Source organism: Lepus europaeus, chromosome 11, assembly GCF_033115175.1.
Source record: "Lepus europaeus isolate LE1 chromosome 11, mLepTim1.pri, whole genome shotgun sequence".
Lineage (NCBI taxonomy): Eukaryota > Metazoa > Chordata > Mammalia > Lagomorpha > Leporidae > Lepus > Lepus europaeus.
Genome location: NC_084837.1, coordinates 62,147,197 through 62,165,793, shown reverse-complemented (window position 1 = coordinate 62,165,793; position 18,597 = coordinate 62,147,197). Strand labels below are relative to the sequence as shown.

At 44.8% G+C, this 18,597-nt stretch overlaps 1 protein-coding gene across 2 annotated transcripts in view; it reads right to left on the bottom strand.

Annotated features, from left to right (window-relative positions):
• Positions 1-533, bottom strand: part of EIF2AK4 (eukaryotic translation initiation factor 2 alpha kinase 4) — a 119,499-nt gene extending 118,966 nt beyond the window's left edge. For both annotated transcript variants that reach the window (XM_062205609.1, XM_062205610.1), the window contains exon 1: positions 350-533. In XM_062205609.1, the coding sequence (XP_062061593.1) occupies positions 350-493 (144 nt within the window). In that variant the 5' untranslated portion in view covers positions 494-533. The remainder of the gene's footprint in view (positions 1-349) is intronic.
• Positions 534-18,597: the final 18,064 nt, after the last annotated feature.

Genomic DNA, 18,597 nt, shown 5'->3' with positions numbered 1-18,597 from the left:
AGTAGCCATGGGCGCCTACGAACACTCTGTTGTATCATTGTGCAGGGCTCTGGGGACGGGGAAGGGCAAGGTGGGAAGGAGGCAGCGTTGCTAGGCAGTGTCAGAGGAAGTAAGACGCGGGCCAGGGAGGAGGAAGCATCCGGCTGGGGAGAAGCCTCTAAGAGAATTTGGCCCGGGTGGGGGTTCTGGAGCCCAGCTGCGGCTGGCACACTCAGTGTGGCTGGAATCTGAGGGATGAAAAGGAGGCAGGATCCTAGAGGACCGGCCCAATCTGGGAGGGTCTCGGCTCGGGCTCGTGACTGGGGAGGCCGGAGCGAGCCAGCCCAGGCCTGTCTAGCCACGTTCCTACCGGTCTGCACGCGTCCGGCCGCAGGTCTTGGAAGTCGGCGCCGTAGATGGCCTCCAGGGCCTGCAGTTCGTGGTCCTGTCGCTGTGGGTAGCTCTCGGGTGGCTCGTCCCGGCCGCGCCCGGGGGCCCCACGGCCCCCAGCCATGGCTGCCGGGTGGCCAGGACAGGGCGGCCTTGGCCAGGCTGCGGTGGGCCCCGGGCGCGCTGGGGGGCGGGGCTCGGCGTCGGGATAGGCTCCTGGGCGGGCCCACGACGGGGGCGTGCCTGTGGGCGGGGCCCGCGCAGGGGGCGGGGCCTGGGCCGGGCTCCGGAGGGGTGCAGGCCGTAGGAGCCCAGGCAGGGAGAGGCCCTTGCCCGCGTTCTGTGTTCTGCTGGTGGAAAGGGAGGAAAGGAACTGCAAGAACGTGAGAGAGCAAATCGCGCAGTTTGGATTGATAACGCCAGATTGTATGGTTTTCACGAAACAAGTTTTTTGTTTTTGTTTTTAACTAAAGTGCGTGGCTGGCCAGTGAGAGTTAACGCTTAACAGGGCAGACTGAGTCGTTCCCCACTTACCAGCTCACCTGAACCTTCCCAGGACAGGTCTACTAGGAGAAAAATTGTGATCACTGCTCCCTTTTCTCCCCAGCTTAGCACCCCCTTCACCATGCGCATTCTCTGCCCTTCCACCCCAACATCTTAGTGAACTGCATTCCCATGAAAAGAATTATGCTCCCTGCCCAGTTCACTTGATGTGAATTCAAGGAGTCTCTTTTATCCTGCCAAAAAGCATAGTTTTTGAAATTTATAGAATAACCTCTCCATGCAGACACTGACGCTGCACTGCGTCTTCTGTTGCCTGTTGATGCGGCGTGTCTGCTCAGAAAGATCACATCGCATCACTCCAGGTCAGGTGCGGCATGTTTCCTCTGCCCACCTCGCTGATTCTGACGGTGTCCCCCAAATAAGGGTTGTTTTGGTGCCTTGCTGTCATCTATCCACTGAGTTCTGGCCCGATAACACAAATGCACTACCTTGACCCAAGCCACTTCCAAACGTCTTCCCTCCACTGGAGCCTAGTCCTTTTCCTGTGATCCAAAACTAGGTAAACAGCACCGCCTAATTCTGGATCCCCCCTTTTGTCAAGTTTCACATCCAGTCACCATTCCGTCCCTCAGCCCACAACACCCCATCCTGTTTTCATTAACTTAGCTTCAGGCCACCATGATCTCTTCCCTGGGACACTTCAACAGCCCTTTGACTGCTCCCTGTCTTCGGTCATGCCTCACTTTAAGCCATTCTTTCCACTGCAGCCAGAGTACTGTTTCTAAACCACAAATATGATCACTCTCTTCACTCAAATCCTTAAAATTCCTTCCTTTCTCCATTAATTTTCTTTTTATAAATCATTTCTATTATGGAAAGCTTCATAAAAATAGAGGAAATATTTTATTAACCTCCCCTATACTCATCATCCAGTCTTCAACAATTAGAGGTATCTTGCCAATGTGAATTTCCTCTTCTGTCTCCACTCCTCAGGAGTGTTTCAAAGAAAAGCTGTAACATATTTTCCTAAAAATATCTGAATATGTATCTATAATGGAAAAAGACTTTGTATCAACCTAACTTAATACCATCCTTATATCTTAAAAATGTTACAATTTCCTAACATCATTCAGTTCCCAATCTATGTTCAAAATTTTCTGTTTACCTAAAATTAGAATCTGTTTTGTATGGTGGACATATAAAGTACATAACCAAAACAATCAGCAAAATTTCAAAGAGATCTGTGGACTATTAGATGGCAGTCCCATTTCAGGGTTAATTTCTTGATTTTCAAGGTTACACTGTGGTCATGTAGAAAAGTGTTCACCTTGTTAGGAAATATCTACTGAATTATTAAGGAGTAATACAGCATAAATTAACCTATTGGGAGTAATAAACTCCCAAATGATTCAGAAAGGGAAGAGAGAGAGAGAGAGAGAACAGTTGTCAAGGGTAGAATGTTAACCATTGGGGACTTTAGGTAAAGAGATAAATGAGGGTTCTCTGGATGATTCTTGGAACTTTCATGTAAGTTCTTGCAACTCTAATCAAAATTTCAAAACAAAAAAAATTGCCAGACTCTTTCCCAAAGGAGTTATATCATTTTATATCCTCATCAGTTGATCAGTTTCAGTTGTTCGCATCCTTGCTATAATTGGTATTGTAAGTCTTTTAGATTTTAATAGTATTGTAATAGTATCTTATTTTGTCTTTTTTTTAAGATTTATTTATTCATTTGAAAGGCAGAGTTATAGAGAGCAAAAGCAGAGAGAGAGAGAGAGAGAAGCCTTCCATCCGCTGGTTCACTCCCCAGTAGGCTGCAAGGGCTGGAGCTGGGCTGATCTGAAGCCAGGAGACAGGAGCTCCTTCCAGGTGCAAGGACCCACGGACTTGGCCATCTTCTACTGCCTTCCCAGGCCATAGCAAAGAGCTCGAGAACTGGCACCCAAATGGGATGCTGGCACTTGCAGGCGGTGGCTTTACCCACTATGCCAAAGCACCAACCCCATTTTTTTTCTTTTCTTTTTTTTTTTTTTTTCAATTTGAAAGGCAGAGTTACAGAAAGAGAGGGAGAGAAAGTGAGAGAAAGAGAGAGAGAGAGAGAGAGAGAGAGAGAGACTGATTTTCCATCTGTGTTTCACTTCCCAAATGGACACAACAGCCAGGGCTGGGCCAGGCCGAAGCAGGAGCCTAGAGCTTCTTCCAGGTCTCCCACATGAGGGCAGGGGTCCATGAACTTGGGCCATCCTCCACTGCTTTTCCCAGGTGCATTAGCAGGGAGCTAGATCAGAAGTGGAGCAGTCAGGACTTGAACCAGCGCCCATTTGGATGCCAGTGTCACAGGTGGTGGCTTTACACACTGCATCACAATGCCAGCCCCCATCTGAACCATTTTTATGTGTACAGTTCACCCAGGGTGGAATTTCAGTGTTGTGTAACAGATCTCTAGAACGTTTTCATCTTAAAAACTAAAACTCTGTATACATTAACCACTTAACTCCCCAGCCCTGCTCACTGGCAGCCACCATTTTACTTTCTGTTTCTACGAATTTGACTACTCTAGGCATCTTGTTTAGAAGCAAAAAAGTAGTATTTGTGTGTATATGCGTGTGTGTGCCTGGCTTATTTCACTTAGCATAAATGGCTTCAAGATTCACCTACAGAACAGGGCCGGCGCTGCGGCTCAATAGGCTAATCTTCCGCCTGCGGCCGCTGGCACCTCAACCTCTAGTCCCGGTCGGGGTGCCAGATTCTGTCCTGGTTGCTCCTCTTCCAGGCCAGCTCCCTGCTGTGGCCCGGGAGTGCAGTGGAGGATGGCCCAAGTGCTTGGGCCCCGCACCTGCATGGGAGACCAGGAGGAAGCACCTGGCTCCTGGCTTCGGATCAGTGTGGTGCGCTGGCCACAACGGCCATTGGGGGGTGAACCAATGGGAAAGGAAGACCTCTCTCTCTCTCTCTGTCTCTCTCTCTCACTGTCCATTCTGCCTGTCAAAAAATAAAATAAAATAAAATAAAAAAGATTCACCTACATGCAGGCATCAGAATTTCCTGCTTTTAAAAATATATATATTTGAGAGAGAGAGAGCTCCCATCCATTGATTCACTCCCCAAATGTCCATAAAAGCCAGAGCGAGGCTGAGGCTGAAGCCAGGAGCCAGAAACTCCGGCAGGCCTCCCATGTGGTTGCCAGGAATCCAGTTACTCAAGCCATCTCTTGCTGTCTCACAGAGCGAGCATGAGAAGGAAGCTGGAATCAGGAGCCAGAGCTAAGAATCAAACTTAGGACATCTTACCCACCAGGCTAAATGCCATCTCCTCCTTCTTTCAGAGACTGAGTGATATTCCATTATATGGTTATACCATATTTTATTTATCCATTCATCCATCTCTGAACACTTGGGTTGTTTTTGTATTTGACTATTGCTAATAATGCTGCTATGAACATGGATGTAAAAATATTTCCTTGAGATCCTGCTTTCAGTTCCTTTTGATACATGTCCAGAAGTGGAATTGCTGGATCACATGGTAATTGTACATTTAACTTTTTAGAAATTTCTATACTATTTTCCATAGTGGTTGTGTTTTTTACATTCTCACCAACATTACACAAGGGTTCCAATTTCCCTACATCCCCTCGCCAACACCAGTTAGTTTCACATTTCCTATAATTCTGAAAATAATTTGTACTTTTACACTGTTAGGTGTAGATAGATATGTATGTGCCCATTTTGTCCAGATTGTTAACTATCTTGTTCAAATAGATAACCATATAAAGTTTTCTCTATTTCTTCTTATGCTTGAGGAAATTCAATTTACTGATATTTTTCTCTTATGAATCATTTTACTGTTATATCTAAGAAATCTTTGCCTAACCCAAGGTGACAAAGATTTTTTCCTGTCTTCTTCTGGAAGTGTTACAGGTTTAGGTTTTATATTTAGGTTTATCATCCAGTTTCAGTTAAAAATTTAAACATATATCTACCATATGATACAGCAATTCCACTCCTAGATATTTACTCAAAAGAAATCAACCTGTATATTCAAATACTTTCATGCAGGGGCTAGCACTATGGCACAGGGAGTTAACGCCCTGGCCTGAAGCACCAGCATCCCATATGGGCACCAGTTCAAGACCTGGCTGCTCCACTTTCAATCCAGCTCTCTGCTATGGCCTGGGAAAGCAGTAGAAGATGGCCCAAGTCCTTGGGCCCCTGCACCAGCGTGGGAGACCCAGAGGAGGCTCCTGGATCCTGGCTTCGGATCGGTGCAGCTCTGACCATTGTGGTCAATTGGGAAGTGAACCATCAGATGGAAGACCTCTCTCTCTCTGCCTCTCCTCTCTCTGTGTAACTCTAACTTTTGAATAAATAAATAAGTCTTTAAAAACAACAGATACTTTCATGCAAATGTTTATAGACCCTTATTTTTTAATAATTCCAAACAGGAGACAAGCCAACTCTCTTTCAAATGATGATGGAAATACTGAGATGTAAACAAATTGAGGAATATCAATATAAGGGGAAACTATTCAGCAATAAAAAGAAATATACTATAGATATAGAAATGACATCGATAAATCTCAAAGCAATTATGCTGAATGAAAGAAGCCAGGCATAAGAAAAAATATGCTGCAATTCCATTAATATAAAACTCTAAAAAAATACAAAATTAATAAAAGAAGAAAAGTAGTTGTCAGGATGCCCCTAAAACTCCCCTTATCCTAGTCCCTCACTAAATCCTTCATTCGGTCTTCCAGGAATAGCTTCTATTTCCCAGTGCCCTCCCTGCTCCTCCAAACTGTGTCTTCCAGTTTTGCTGTCTGGCCTTTGTTTCTTAGGAAAAAGCTCCCACATTTTGGTAATTGCTTTCTAATTTTTACACCTACAATCACTTTCATCTTAATTTCTGAAGGATACACTTTTAAAATATTTTTATTTATTTATTATTTGAAAGGCACAGTTAGAAAGACAGAAGGACATCTCCCATCTGCTTCCCAAATGGCTATAATGGTCAGGATTGGGCCAGGTCGAAGCCAGGGACCAGGAGATTCATCTGGGTTTCCCATGTGGGTGCAGGGACTCAAGGACTCAGACCATCCTCTGCTACTTTCTCATAAGCATTATTAGCAGGGAACTGGATTGGAATTGGAGCAGCCAGAACTTGAACCAGGGCTCATATGCTGCATCCCAGGTTGTGGCCTTACCTAATACACCACAAGGCTGGCTCCTCCTCAAGTATATTTTTGCTGGAAACAGAATTCCTGGGAACCAACTCTTTTCCTTTAGCACTTGAAATATAGCATGCCACTTCTTTCTGGCCTATATGATTTTGGGGAGACATCTGCTGTTATTCAAAATTTTTGTTGTTGTTGTTTTCTCTCTCTCAAGTAATGAGGCACTTCTCTGGCTACTTTCAAGGTTTCTTTTTCTATATCTTCATCTTCAGAAGTTTGACGATGATGTGGCTGGGTGTGGATTTCTTTGGGTCTATCCTGTTTAGGGTTTGCTCAGCTTCTTGAATCTCTAGGCTTAATAATTTTTGCCAAATATAGGAAGTTTTCAGTCATTACTTTTTTTTTTTTTTTTTGACACGCAGAGTGGATAGTGAGAGAGACAGAGAGAAAGGTCTTCCTTTTGCCGTTGGTTCACCCTCCAATGGCCGCTGCGGCCGGCGCATCGTGCTGATCCGAAGCCAGGAGCCAGGTGCTTCTCCTGGTCTCCCATGTGGGTGCAGGGCCCAAGCACTTGGGCCATCCTCCACTGCACTCCCGGGCCATAGCAGAGAGCTGGCCTGGAAGAGGGGCAACCGGGATAGAATCCGGAGCCCCAACCGGGACTAGAACCTGGTGTGCTGGCGCCGCAAGGCTGAGGATTAGCCTGTTAAGCCACGGCGCTGGCCTAGTCATTACTTCTTTGAATACTTTTCCAGCCCTGACTTTTTCTTTCCCTTCTCCTTCTGGGAGGTAAAGGCCACTTTGCTACTCTGGCTACTCTCTGTGTCTGACAGCCAGGAGTAGGTAATACTGTTCCTGCTGCTCAACAAAGAATGAAATAAGAACTATTTAGTGGCTTTTGCATTATTTAATGATGTTTGTGTCTACATACACACTTATGTACCCAAATGAGTCTTGCACTTGACATTTTGGAGTGAGTATATATCCTTATCCTGAAGCTGCATCATTATCTCCCAGTTAGACTATGAGGCATAGAATTTTATAGTCATTGCTCATCTTTTACTAAAGTGGATGCTATTGTCTTGATCACTTAATTTACCAGGATTGGTTTTAGATTATGTTTTGCTCTTTTAAAGAAAATCAAATATATTCTCAAAGCACATATCTATTAAGATCAGGGATACAAGAAAGAATTTAGCAAGTATTGAAGTGACCTATAACAAGTCCCCAAAAAGGTGGTATTCTTGGACAGTTAAATAGCTTCCCAGGTGCTTCTGTTGAAGGGGTGATCCTCCTGACTATTTTAGCTTGGCACATTTGCTACTGAAAATTACTCTGGGGGCTGGTGCTGTGGTGTAGCAGGTAAAGCCTCTGCTTGCAATGCCAGCATCCCATATGGGCACTGGTTCAAGTTCCAGCTGCTCCACTTCTGATCCAGCTCTCTGCTATGGCCTGGGAAAGCAGTAGAAGATGGCCCAAGTCCTTGGGCCCCTGCACCCATGTGGGAGATCCAGAATAAGCTCCTGGCTTTTGGCTTTGGATCGGTGCAGCTCTGGCCATTGCAGCCTTCTGGGGTATGAAACAGCAGATGGAAGACCTCAATCTTTCTCTCTCACTCTCTCCAATTCTGCCTTTCAGATAAATAAATAAATAAATCTTAAAAAAAAGAAAATTACTCTGGTTGCTTTATGTTCATTGTGTGTATGTGTGTGTGTCAGTGTGTATGTAACTAGTGAGGTTCCTGGAGAGGTAAGAAGGGGGTATTTAATCTCCCATCCCCAGATATTATTATTTTTAAATTTATTTTTTTCTATTTGAAAGGAAGAGAGACAGAGACAGAGAGACAGAGATGTTTTCTGTCCACTGGTTCACTCCCCAATGGCCTACAACAGCTAGGGATGGGCCAGGCCAAAGACAGGGGCCAGGAATTCAGTCTGGGTCTCCTACATGCACAGCAGGGGCCCATGTACTTTAGCCATTAGATGCTGCCTCTCATACAATAGCAGGAAGCTGGGATAGGAAGTAGAGCAGGGACTTGAACCCTGGCACTCCAATATAGGATTCATGCATCCCAAGTTACATCTAAACCACTTCACCAATGCCTGCTACCCAGATATTCTTGATGGATTTAATAGCAAGTCAACAGCTATGAACTACTAGAAATTGTGAAAATAAATTAGAAGATGTATCCATAGATTCTTTTTTAAATAACATGCTTCTTTCCTTTTTTTTTTTTTTAAGATTTTATTTATTTGAGAGGTAGAGTTACAGATAGACAGAGGGAGAGATAGAGAGAAAGGTCTTCCATCTGCTGGTTCACTCCCCGGTTGGCTGCAATGGCCAGAGCTGGGCTGATCTGGAGCCAGGAACCAGAAATTTCTTCTGGTCTCTCACGTGGATATAGGAGCCCAAGCACTTGGGCCATCTTCTGCTGCTTTCTCAGGCCATTAGCAGAGAGCTGGACTGGAAGAGGAGCAGCCAGGATTCAAACCAGTGCCTATATGGGATGCTGGTACTGCAGGAGAAGCTTAGCCTATTATGCTATAGCACTGGCTACCTCCATAGATTCTTATAATTAAGAAAAAATTTCCCAATGTAGTTATGGAGATACTTTGTAACACATGAAGGGAAACATTAGCATCTTTTAAACTGGTAATTGGTTTTCAAAAATTATTTTCTTTATTGGGGATAGAGAGAGGGGAGAAAAGGAAAGGAAGGAAGGGGAGGGGAGGGGAGGGGAGAGGAGGGGAGGGGAGGGAAGAATAGAACATTCTTCCATCCTCTGATTTACTTCCCAAATGCCTGCAATAGCTGGGGCGGGGCTGTGCTGGGACCAAAGTCAGGAGCCAGTAACACATTCCACATTGCCAGGGAAACCTTAAACTACTCAGTCATCACTTCCCAGGTCTGCATTGGCAGGAAGCTGGAGTCATGAGCTGGAGCCAGGTGTCTCAACTGATAGACTAAACATATACTCCTAGACAGGTAATTGTTCTGATGGAAATTTAACTTATCGGGACAGCACTGTGGTTTGGCGGGTAAAGCTGCCGCCTGCAATGCCGGCATCCCATACGGGTGCCAGTTCAGACTGCTACACTTCTGATCCAGCTCTCTGCTATGGCCAGGGAAAACAGTAGAAGATGGTCCAAGTCCTTGGGCCTCTGCACTCACGTGGGAGACCCGGCTCCTGGCTTCTGATTGGCGCAGCTCTGGCCATTGTGGCCAATTGGGGATGGATGAACCAGGGGATGGAAGACCCCTCTCTCTCTCTCTCTCTCTCTCTCTCTCTCTCTCTCTCTCTGCCTCCCCTCTCTCTGTGTAACTCTGTGTTTTTTTGTTTTGTTTTGTTTTTGTTTTTTGACAGGCAGAGTGGGACAGTGAGAGAGAGAGAGAGAGAGAGAGAGAGAGAGAGAGAGAAAGGTCTTGCTTTTCCGTTGGTTCACCCCCCAATGGCTGCCACGGCTGGTGCGCTGTGCTGATCCGAAGCCAGGAGCCAGGTGCTTCTCCTGGTCTCCCATGGGGTGCAGGGCCCAAGGACTTGGGCCATCCTCCACTGCACTCCCGGGCCACATCAGAGAACTGGACTGGAAGAGGAGCAACCGGGACAGAATCCGGCGCCCCGACTGGGACTAGAACCCGGTGTGCTGGCGCCGCAGGCAGAGGATTAGCCTATTGAGCCGCTGCACTGGCCCTCTCTGTGTAACTCTGTAAGTAAATAAATAAATCTTAAAAAAAAGAAATTTAACTTATAAAACCAAGAATCATAATAAGTAAACACATTTAGCCCAACAATGTGAAGAAAATCCTGGACTTCTAAATCTTTAGCAAATTTTCTGAAAAGCCACTCTATCATGTTCAATTGCAAAATAAGTATACTTTTACTTTTTAAAATCAATAATTGTTAGGCAGCTTTTTATTTAAGTGTCCAGAGAGAGAATTTTTTAAAATGTTAGACAGTGATGCTTTTCCCTCTTTAATATTTGTTTTCTTTAAATAGCAATCACTGAGAATTGCTCATATATGGTTATAGTCACCCCTTATTGATGTCCTACAATGTATCAAAAACTGTAAGTTGGGGCTGGCACTATGGCACAGGGGGTTAAAGCCCTGGCCTGAAGCGCCGGCATCCCATATGGGCATCGGTTCTAGTCCTGGCTACTCCTCTTCCAAACCAGCTCTCTGCAGTGGCCTGGGATAGCAGAAGATGGCCCAAGTCCTTGGGCCCCTGCACCTGTGTGGGAGACCCGGAAGAAGCTCCTGGCTTCTGGTTTCGGATTGGCCAGTTGCGGCCATGTGGGAAATGAACCAGCGGGTGGAAGACCTCTCTCTCTGTCTCTACCTCTCTCTGTAACTTTGTCTTTCAAATAATAAAATAAATCTTTAAAAAAAAAAAACCTGTAAGTTTTCACCTAATTTAGTACTTTATGGTCACCAAAACGGCCTTGCAAAATAGGCATTTTAATTTCTGTTTGACAGAGGAGAAACTGAGTTAAAATAACTGCTCAGTATTACCTGACTGTAACTGAGAATGGTGGAGCAGGTATTTAAACCCAGGCCCACCTGACAATAACATTAATGCTTTCTTCCTCCCTCTCTGTCTCACTACATTAAACTCTGTAGACTTGAGAGAGTAGGTAGGTTTTCCTGTGTAATCAGGCAATCTAGAGATTGGTGCTGTGGTGTAGCAGGTAAAGCCTCCTCCTGCAGTGCTGGCATCCCATATGGGCACCCGTTTGAGTACCAGCTTCGATCCAGCTCTGCTATAGCCAGGGAAAGCAGTGGAAGATGGCCAAGTCCTTGGGTCCCTGCACCTACATGAGAGACCAGGAAGAAGCTCCTGGCTCCTGGCTTCAGATGGGTGTAGCTCCGGCCGTGGCAGCCATCTGGGGAGTGAACCATCGGATGGAAGACCTCCCTTTCTCTGTCTGCCTCTGCCTCTTGTAATTCTGCCTTTCAAATAATAAATAAATCTTTTTAAAAAAAAGAGGCAATCTAGGTTTTCAGGAAAAGAAAAATGGTTATCGCCTATATTAAGTACTCTCCAAAAAGCAGTGTAAACAATGTTAGTTTATCAGAGACCAATATGTCTTTGGACACAAAAGTCCTGATAGTTCAATTAAAAAATATCCAGAGGCTCTATTATCAGCTACCATGTCCATTTACAAGGACCTGGGTTATCCATATTGCCACTACCAGTATACACAGAGGTTTTTTATTTATTTATTTATTTATTTTTATTTTTTATTTTTGACAGGCAGAGTGGACAGTGAGAGAGAGACAGAGAGAAAGGTCTTCCTTTTGCCGTTGGTTCACCCTCCAATGGCAGCGCCGCGGTAGGCGTGCTGCCGATCCGATGGCAGGAGCCAGGTGCTTCTCCTGGTTTTCCATGGGGTGCAGGGCCCAAGCACTTGGGCCATCCTCCACTGCCTTCCCGGGCCACAGCAGAGAGCTGGCCTGGAAGAGGGGCAACCGGGACAGGATTGGTGCCCCGACTGGGACTAGAACCCGGTGTGCCGGCGCCGCAAGGCGGAGGATTAGCCTAGTGAGCCGCGGCGCCGGCCTACACAGAGGTTTTTTTAAAAGTCCTGGCCCAATACCTTCCATTTCCCAGAAATAAAGACTATGCTTATAAATACGCAGGCCCCAGTTTTTTTCCTTCCTTCCTTCCTTCCTTCCTTCCTTCCTTCCTTCCTTCCTTCCGTCCTTCCTTCCTTCCTTCCTTCAGTCCTTCCTTCCTTTCTTATTTTTTTTAAAATTTATTTATTTATTTGAAAGGCAGAGAGAGAGAGAGAGAGAGACAGGTTTTTCATCTGAAGTGGGGCAACCAGGACTCAAACAAGTGCCCATATGGGATGCTGGCACTGTAGATGGTGGCTTTACCTGCTTTGCCACACCGCCAGCCCCCAGGCCCCAATTTTCATAATGTATTTGCCAAGACAGGTTGAGTTATGCTGTGATAATGAGCAAGTCCGGAATCTTGGTTGCTTAGTACAATAAAGGTTCATTTCATGCTCCTACAAGGTTTATTGTGGGTCTGAGTGGCTCTCCAGGGTATCCACCTTCCCAAGTGGTGACTCAGAGACATAGGCTGTCACAATGTTTTGGCTCTTCCATTTCAACACAAGTTCTCATCCATCATCACACTGGGAGAGCACAAGAGAGACTTGGGAATCACGAATAGCTTTTCACAGCCTTAGCCTACAAATGACTTATTACCTCTGTTCACATCTCATGAGTCATAATAGTCATATGACCTTGTCCTTTTACAAGGTCAATTGAGAAGGATGAGGAGAGACTTCTGTGTGTCTGGAGGAAGAGAATAAGCTATTTCTGAACAATAGAAATGTCCACATAATAACCTGCATTATCTATGTCTTCTACATAGACACAGTCCTTTGGAAATAGAACTGTTTTTTCCAGACATGTGACCAGGTGATGTAGGGACTCTTTTTTCCTTAGCATGCTGTTGTCTGGGCTTACTATTCCCAAAATATTTCCATTTCTGCAGGTTTTCTCTTCTCTCCCTCTTTAGGAAGAGGCCACATAGAGGTAGTGAGGGTGTGGTGAGAGGGACAGGAGGAAGGAGGAGATCTTCACTGATAAGAAGAAAGAAGGAAATGGAAAATAAAACCAATAGAATCTACTCTACTTCAGCTCACCTCTTCGGTCTTTGCAAGTATTCTAAATATTATTCCATTTTTTCTCCCCCTCTCCAGGAGAAGCTCCTGGCTTTGGATCGGCCCAGCTCCAGCAGAGAAGTCAGAGTTACAGAGAGGAAGACACACACACACACACACAGATTTTCCATCTGCTGGTTCATTCCCCAAATGGCCACAATAACTGGGGCTAAGCCAAGCCAAAGCCAAGAATCAGGAGCTTCTTCTGAATCTCCCAAATGGGTGCAGGGACCCAAGGACTTGGGCCATCCTCCACAGCTTTCCCAGGTGCATTAGCAGGGAGCTGGATAGGAAGTAGAGCAGCTGAGTCTCAAACCAGTGCCCATAGAGATCCTGGAGTCACAGGTGGCAACCCTACCTGTTATGCCACAACTCTGGTCCCTAATCCTTGCTTCTTAAAAATGGTTGACCAGGAGTATCTGATCCAGATATTTTGCATATCTCTATGAATAGTTCATAGCATGAGCTATCATTATGCTCTTCACTGCTGGAAATAGAGTCTTTACCATCATTAAATGTAGTCAGATTACAGAATCAATCCTAGAAACCCCAAAATCAATTCAGAAAACCCATCCTTCAAATTCTGTTCATCTAGAATCATTCTTGGCATCAAAATCTGTCAGTCAGGGTTCTCTAGAGGAACCAAAACAATAGGATACAGAAACATGTGTTCATAATGACATTCTGGTCAATGACAGACCACATATACAACAGTAGTTCCATGAGATTCTATCTATTGATACCACAGCTTTCTTTGTATGTGCAAGTATACGCTGATGTTCACATAACCAAAATCACCTAGTGATGCAGTTCTTAGAAAAGATGCTTATTGTTAAGGGATGCATGACTACATATATACATATATATATGTATATGTATATATGTCATATATATACATGAGGGTACTTCAGAAAGTTCATGGGAAATTGTGCTAAAAGTAAGTTTGTTGGGGTCGGTGTTAGGAAGAGTTGAAGATTGGTGCCTCCTCACACAGGGCACCATAAATGTTAGGAAAAGAGGTGCAGAATAGAGAGGAAGCAGTGTATGAATTTACAGCCAGACTGAATTTACTCAAAGAAAATAAATTCATAGAGGTGGGTGACCAACTGCCGTCATAGACATGATGGGACACATGGCAGAAGTCCCCAACCCCAGGGGCCAGGCCTTTTTATATTTTAGGAGGGCTAGCACGGGGGGGTGGGGTGGTGGTGGGGTGGTGGGGGTGGGGGGGTGAGAGCAGAGGGCAGCAGGTGGAGGGGAATTCCTGGAACTGGTTGAGGCCTTGGGAATCTGGAAAAGAATGCAGGGTGGGGAACGACAGCAATAGGGTGTGAGATCCAATTGAGATTCAAGGGCAAGGAATACATTCCAATGTTTACCTTTCAAGCAATGATCAAGAATGGCTGAGGCTTATGTCTTTGTTCCATCAGTCATTGCTGCTGTGTAGTTGGTTAAGCCTCAGCCTGTGGCACTGGCATTCCACGTGGGTACCTATTCGTGTCTTGGCTGCTCCTCTCGATTTGGCTCTCTGCTACAGCCTGGGAAAGCAGAAGATGTCCCAAGTTTTTAGGCTCCTGCACCCATGTGGGAGACCCATTAGAAGCTCTTGGCTCTTGGCTTTGGATCAGCTCAGCTCTGGCCATTGCAGCCATTTGGGGAGTGAAACAGCATATGGAAGATCTCTCTCTCTCTGTCACTCCCTCTTTCTGTAACTCTACCTCTCAAATAAATAAATAAAATCTTTTAAAAAAAGAAAAAGCAAGTTGGTGCTGGTTTGAGTCCCAGCTGCTCCACTTCTGATCCAGCTCTCTGCTGTGGCCTGGGAAAACAGTAGAAGATGGCCCAAGTCCTTGAGCCCCTGCACCTTCGTGGAAGACCCAGAAGAAGCTCCTGGCTCCTGGCTTTGGATTGGCACAACTCCAGCCATTGCTGTTAGGAAAATGGCACAGTTTTATCTGTGGAGCGATCTACACTCTGACACCATCCTAGGCTCTAGGCCCTGCTGCTGTTGCTGGAAGCCAGGTAGCCACATGGCCCAACCACTGTTGTCAAACTTCATCCCCATCTTGCTTCCTTGCTCGCCCTCCAGCAAAGTTTTAAAAGGACCTGTTCCTGAACACTCCATCTCTCTTCTCTCACTCTCTCTTCTCTCCTGCTCACTCTCTCTTCTCTTGTCTCTCTCTTCTCTCCTCACTAGCTCCTCTCCTCTCTCTTTCTCCTCTCTGTTACACTCTCCTTCTCTCTCTTTGTTCCCTCTTCGCCCCTTCCCTCTGGTCTGCTGGGTTTTCCCCAATAAACCCTTTTCCCTTACTCCGGTGTTTGGTGTGTTTTGTGACAGCCTGACAATTGCGGTGCACTGAAGATCTCTTGCTCTCGCTCTCGCTCTCGCTCTCTCTCTGCCTCTCCTTCTTTCTCTGTATAACTCTGACTTTCAAGTAAATAAATAAATCTTTTTAAAAAAAAGTGTATGCAAACTACCACGCTGTACACCTTGAATATATACAATGCTATTGTGTGAGATGGCTTTCTCAATTTCTTTTTTTTTAAAAAAAGTTTATTTTGTTGCAAAAAATTTTTGAAATCCATGCACAGCTTTTTCTTTCTTTTTTTTTTTTTTAAAGATTTTTATTTATTTTATTTGAGAGGTAGAGTTACAGACAGTGAGAGGAAGAGACAGAGAGAAAGGACTTCCTTCCATTGGTTCACTCCCCAAATGGCTCCAACGGCCAGAGCTGTGCTGATCTGAAGCCAGGAGCCAGGCGCCTCCTCCCGGTCTCCCACATGGGTACAGGGGCCCAAGGACTTGGGCCATCTTCTACTGCTTTCCTAGGCCATAGCAGAGAGCTGGATTGGAAGTGGAGCAGCCGGGTCTTGAATCGGCACCCATATGGGATGCTGGCACTGCAGGCAGAGGATTAACCTACTGCGCCACTGCACCGGCCCCAGTGCATAGGTTTTTCAAATGATTTTCCATGAACTTTTAAAAGATTCTTCATGTATACATGCACATATGCACATACACATATGCAAAGAGCACATCCAAAAGTTCATGGATTGGGGCCAGCACTGTGGCTCACTAGGCTAATCCTCCGTCTGCGGCGCCGGTATCCTGGGTTCTAGTCCCTTTTGGGGCACTGGATTCTGTCCTGGTTGTTCCTCTTCCAGTCCAGCTCTCTGCTATGGCCTGGGAAGGCAGCGGAGGATGGCCCAAGTGCTTGGGCCCTGCACACGCATGGGAGACCAGAGGAAGCACCTGGCTCCTGGCTTCAGATCACTGTGGTGCGCCGGCTGTAGCGGCCATTTAGGGGGTAAACCAACGGAAGGAAGACCTTTCTCTGTGTCTCTCTCTCTCACTGTCTAACTCTGCCTGTCAAAAAAAAAAAAAAAAAAAGATAAAGTTTAGGGGTTGATGCTGTGGCATGATGTGGTTGATGCCTGCGATTACTGGCATCCTATGTGGGCACTGGTTCATGTCCCAGCTGCTCTGCTTCCCATTCAGCTCTCTGCTAATGTGCCTGGGAAAGCAGCAGCAACAGATGGTCCAAGTGCTTGGTCCACTGCCACCTACAAGGGAGACCCAGATGAAGCTCCTGGTTACTGGCTTTTACCTAGCAATTGCAGCCATTTGTAAGATCCCTCTTTCTCTGTAACTTGATCTTTCAAATAAATAAATAAATCTTAAAAAAAGATAGTTTATTTTGGTGTAAAAATTTCTGAGACCTATGTGTATTTTTTGTAATACACATTTTCCATGAACCTGAATACCTAAGAACCAGGAGTACTGATGTCCAATAGTAGGAAAGAAAATATGCCTTAGCTTATAGAGACAAAACAAATTTGCCCTTTCTCTGTCTTTCTGTTCTATTCAAGTGGCCTCTGAGTGGATTGGATGATGCCCACACATATTGGTGAGGTCAGATTCTCTACTCAATCTACAGATTGAAATGCTAATTTGTTCCAGAAACACACTCACAGACATATCCACAAATGATGTTCTATCATTTGCTCAGCTATTTGGGCACCTCTTAACTCATCTGCTTTTATTATAGCATCAGAAACTTTTGGATGAAAATGAACTACCACATAAATGTGTATGCTAGTGATTCTAATCATCTGACTTCCCCTATAACTGTGTACCTGATTGCTAGTAAGTGTTATTATTGGCCAGCCCATGTCAACATAACACCTGCTGTGGTCTGAAATTTGTGCATTTCGAATTCATACGTTGAAACCTATCACCAATGTGACAGCTTGAAGAGAGAGGTCCCTGGGAGGTGATTAGGTCACAAGGGCACTGTACTCATGAAAGCGATTAGTGCCCTTATAAATGGAGCCTTAGGAGAAGAGACGCTCTCCCACCAAGTGAGGACTCAGTTAGAAGGCACCATAAGTCAACCAAGAAGTGTGCTGTTACCAGACTCTGAATCTGCTAGTGACTTGATCTTTCCCCAGCCTACAGAACATGAACAAGTTTTATTGTCTGTAAGCTACCCATAGCCAGAATGGACTCAGAAAACATCTGTATGTGGTTAATTGAAATGGACTGTAAATAATTTATATGGTTTCTGACCCAAATTTCAGTTTCATATTGAATTCCACACATTGACACAAAAATCAGAAAAGGGACATTTTGAAGGATGTTTTTAAATCAAAGGAAAACAGATATTGAGGCAGATTATATTTTCCTTAAATGACTGCAACAGTCCTTCTCATTCCATATGCTTTTCTTATACCAAAAATGTGACTTTCACACTTTCTCCATTGAGAAGTGTGGTCTACATTTCCTCCCCTTAAATATAGTGGTTCTTGTGGCTGCTTCAACAAAACAGAGTACAATGGAAGTGCTGTTACACAATTTCCAAATTTAGGCTATAAAAGTTAATGCAGTGTCTGCCTTGTACTCTTGGAATACACACTAGTGGAAGATAGCTGTCAGGCTATTTGGATGCCAAGCAGCCACATGGAGAGGTCATATACAGATGTTCCAGCTCAGTTCCCAGACAATAGCCAGTATCAACTATCAAACATGGAAGCCTTCAGATTCTAAACCCAGCTACCTCAGCTGACAGCATGTAGAGTTGTTCAAGACACTAAAAATGCTGAAGGTTTGTTAATGCAGTGGTAGATGACCAGCCAAGTATGTTATTACATTACAAGCATTTTAAATCCTGTCTCTATTAGTTTTCTGTTGCTATAACAAAACACCTGAAGACAGATATAGAGAGAAGGTTCATTCAGTTAACAGTTTTGCAGGTCCAAAAGCATGGCACTGGCAATTGCTTGGCTCTGGCGAGGGTCACAATACTAAAGGTATCACAAAATTCTTTTATAGCAATCCCCAAGGGGACTGAGGTCCCATGAGAAGCACTTTAATCTCTTCTCAGGACATGGCCCTCATGACCTAACCACTTCCTAAAGGTTAAATGTTCCCTACCACAGCACCTATGTACTAGCACCAAGCCATAAGAACCATTGATGGGTAACACATCCAAACCATTGCAATATCCAATCTCTTGTATCACACATTCATCTTAAATCCTCCTGACTCATCACTGTAATCAGTAAAAAATCATGTAACACATAACCATAAGAATCATGTTACCCTATTTTTCTCCTTGGCCCTGAATTTTAATAAGGAATTTTTTTCTCTTATCTGAGAATTATGGTACTCCATGGTTATTTTCTGATTCTCCTAAATTTATACCCTGATACGAATTTAGGGTCTCTGGACAATTTAGAGGTATTTTTTTCAGAATGAAAACACGGGAGAGGCTTTTTGCCTTCTTTTTATTTCGGCAAAAATGACTCTTTACTACACTTTTATCCAAATTCTTAGTTTTGAATAGGCAGTGGAGGCTGAAAGTGGGTAAAGGG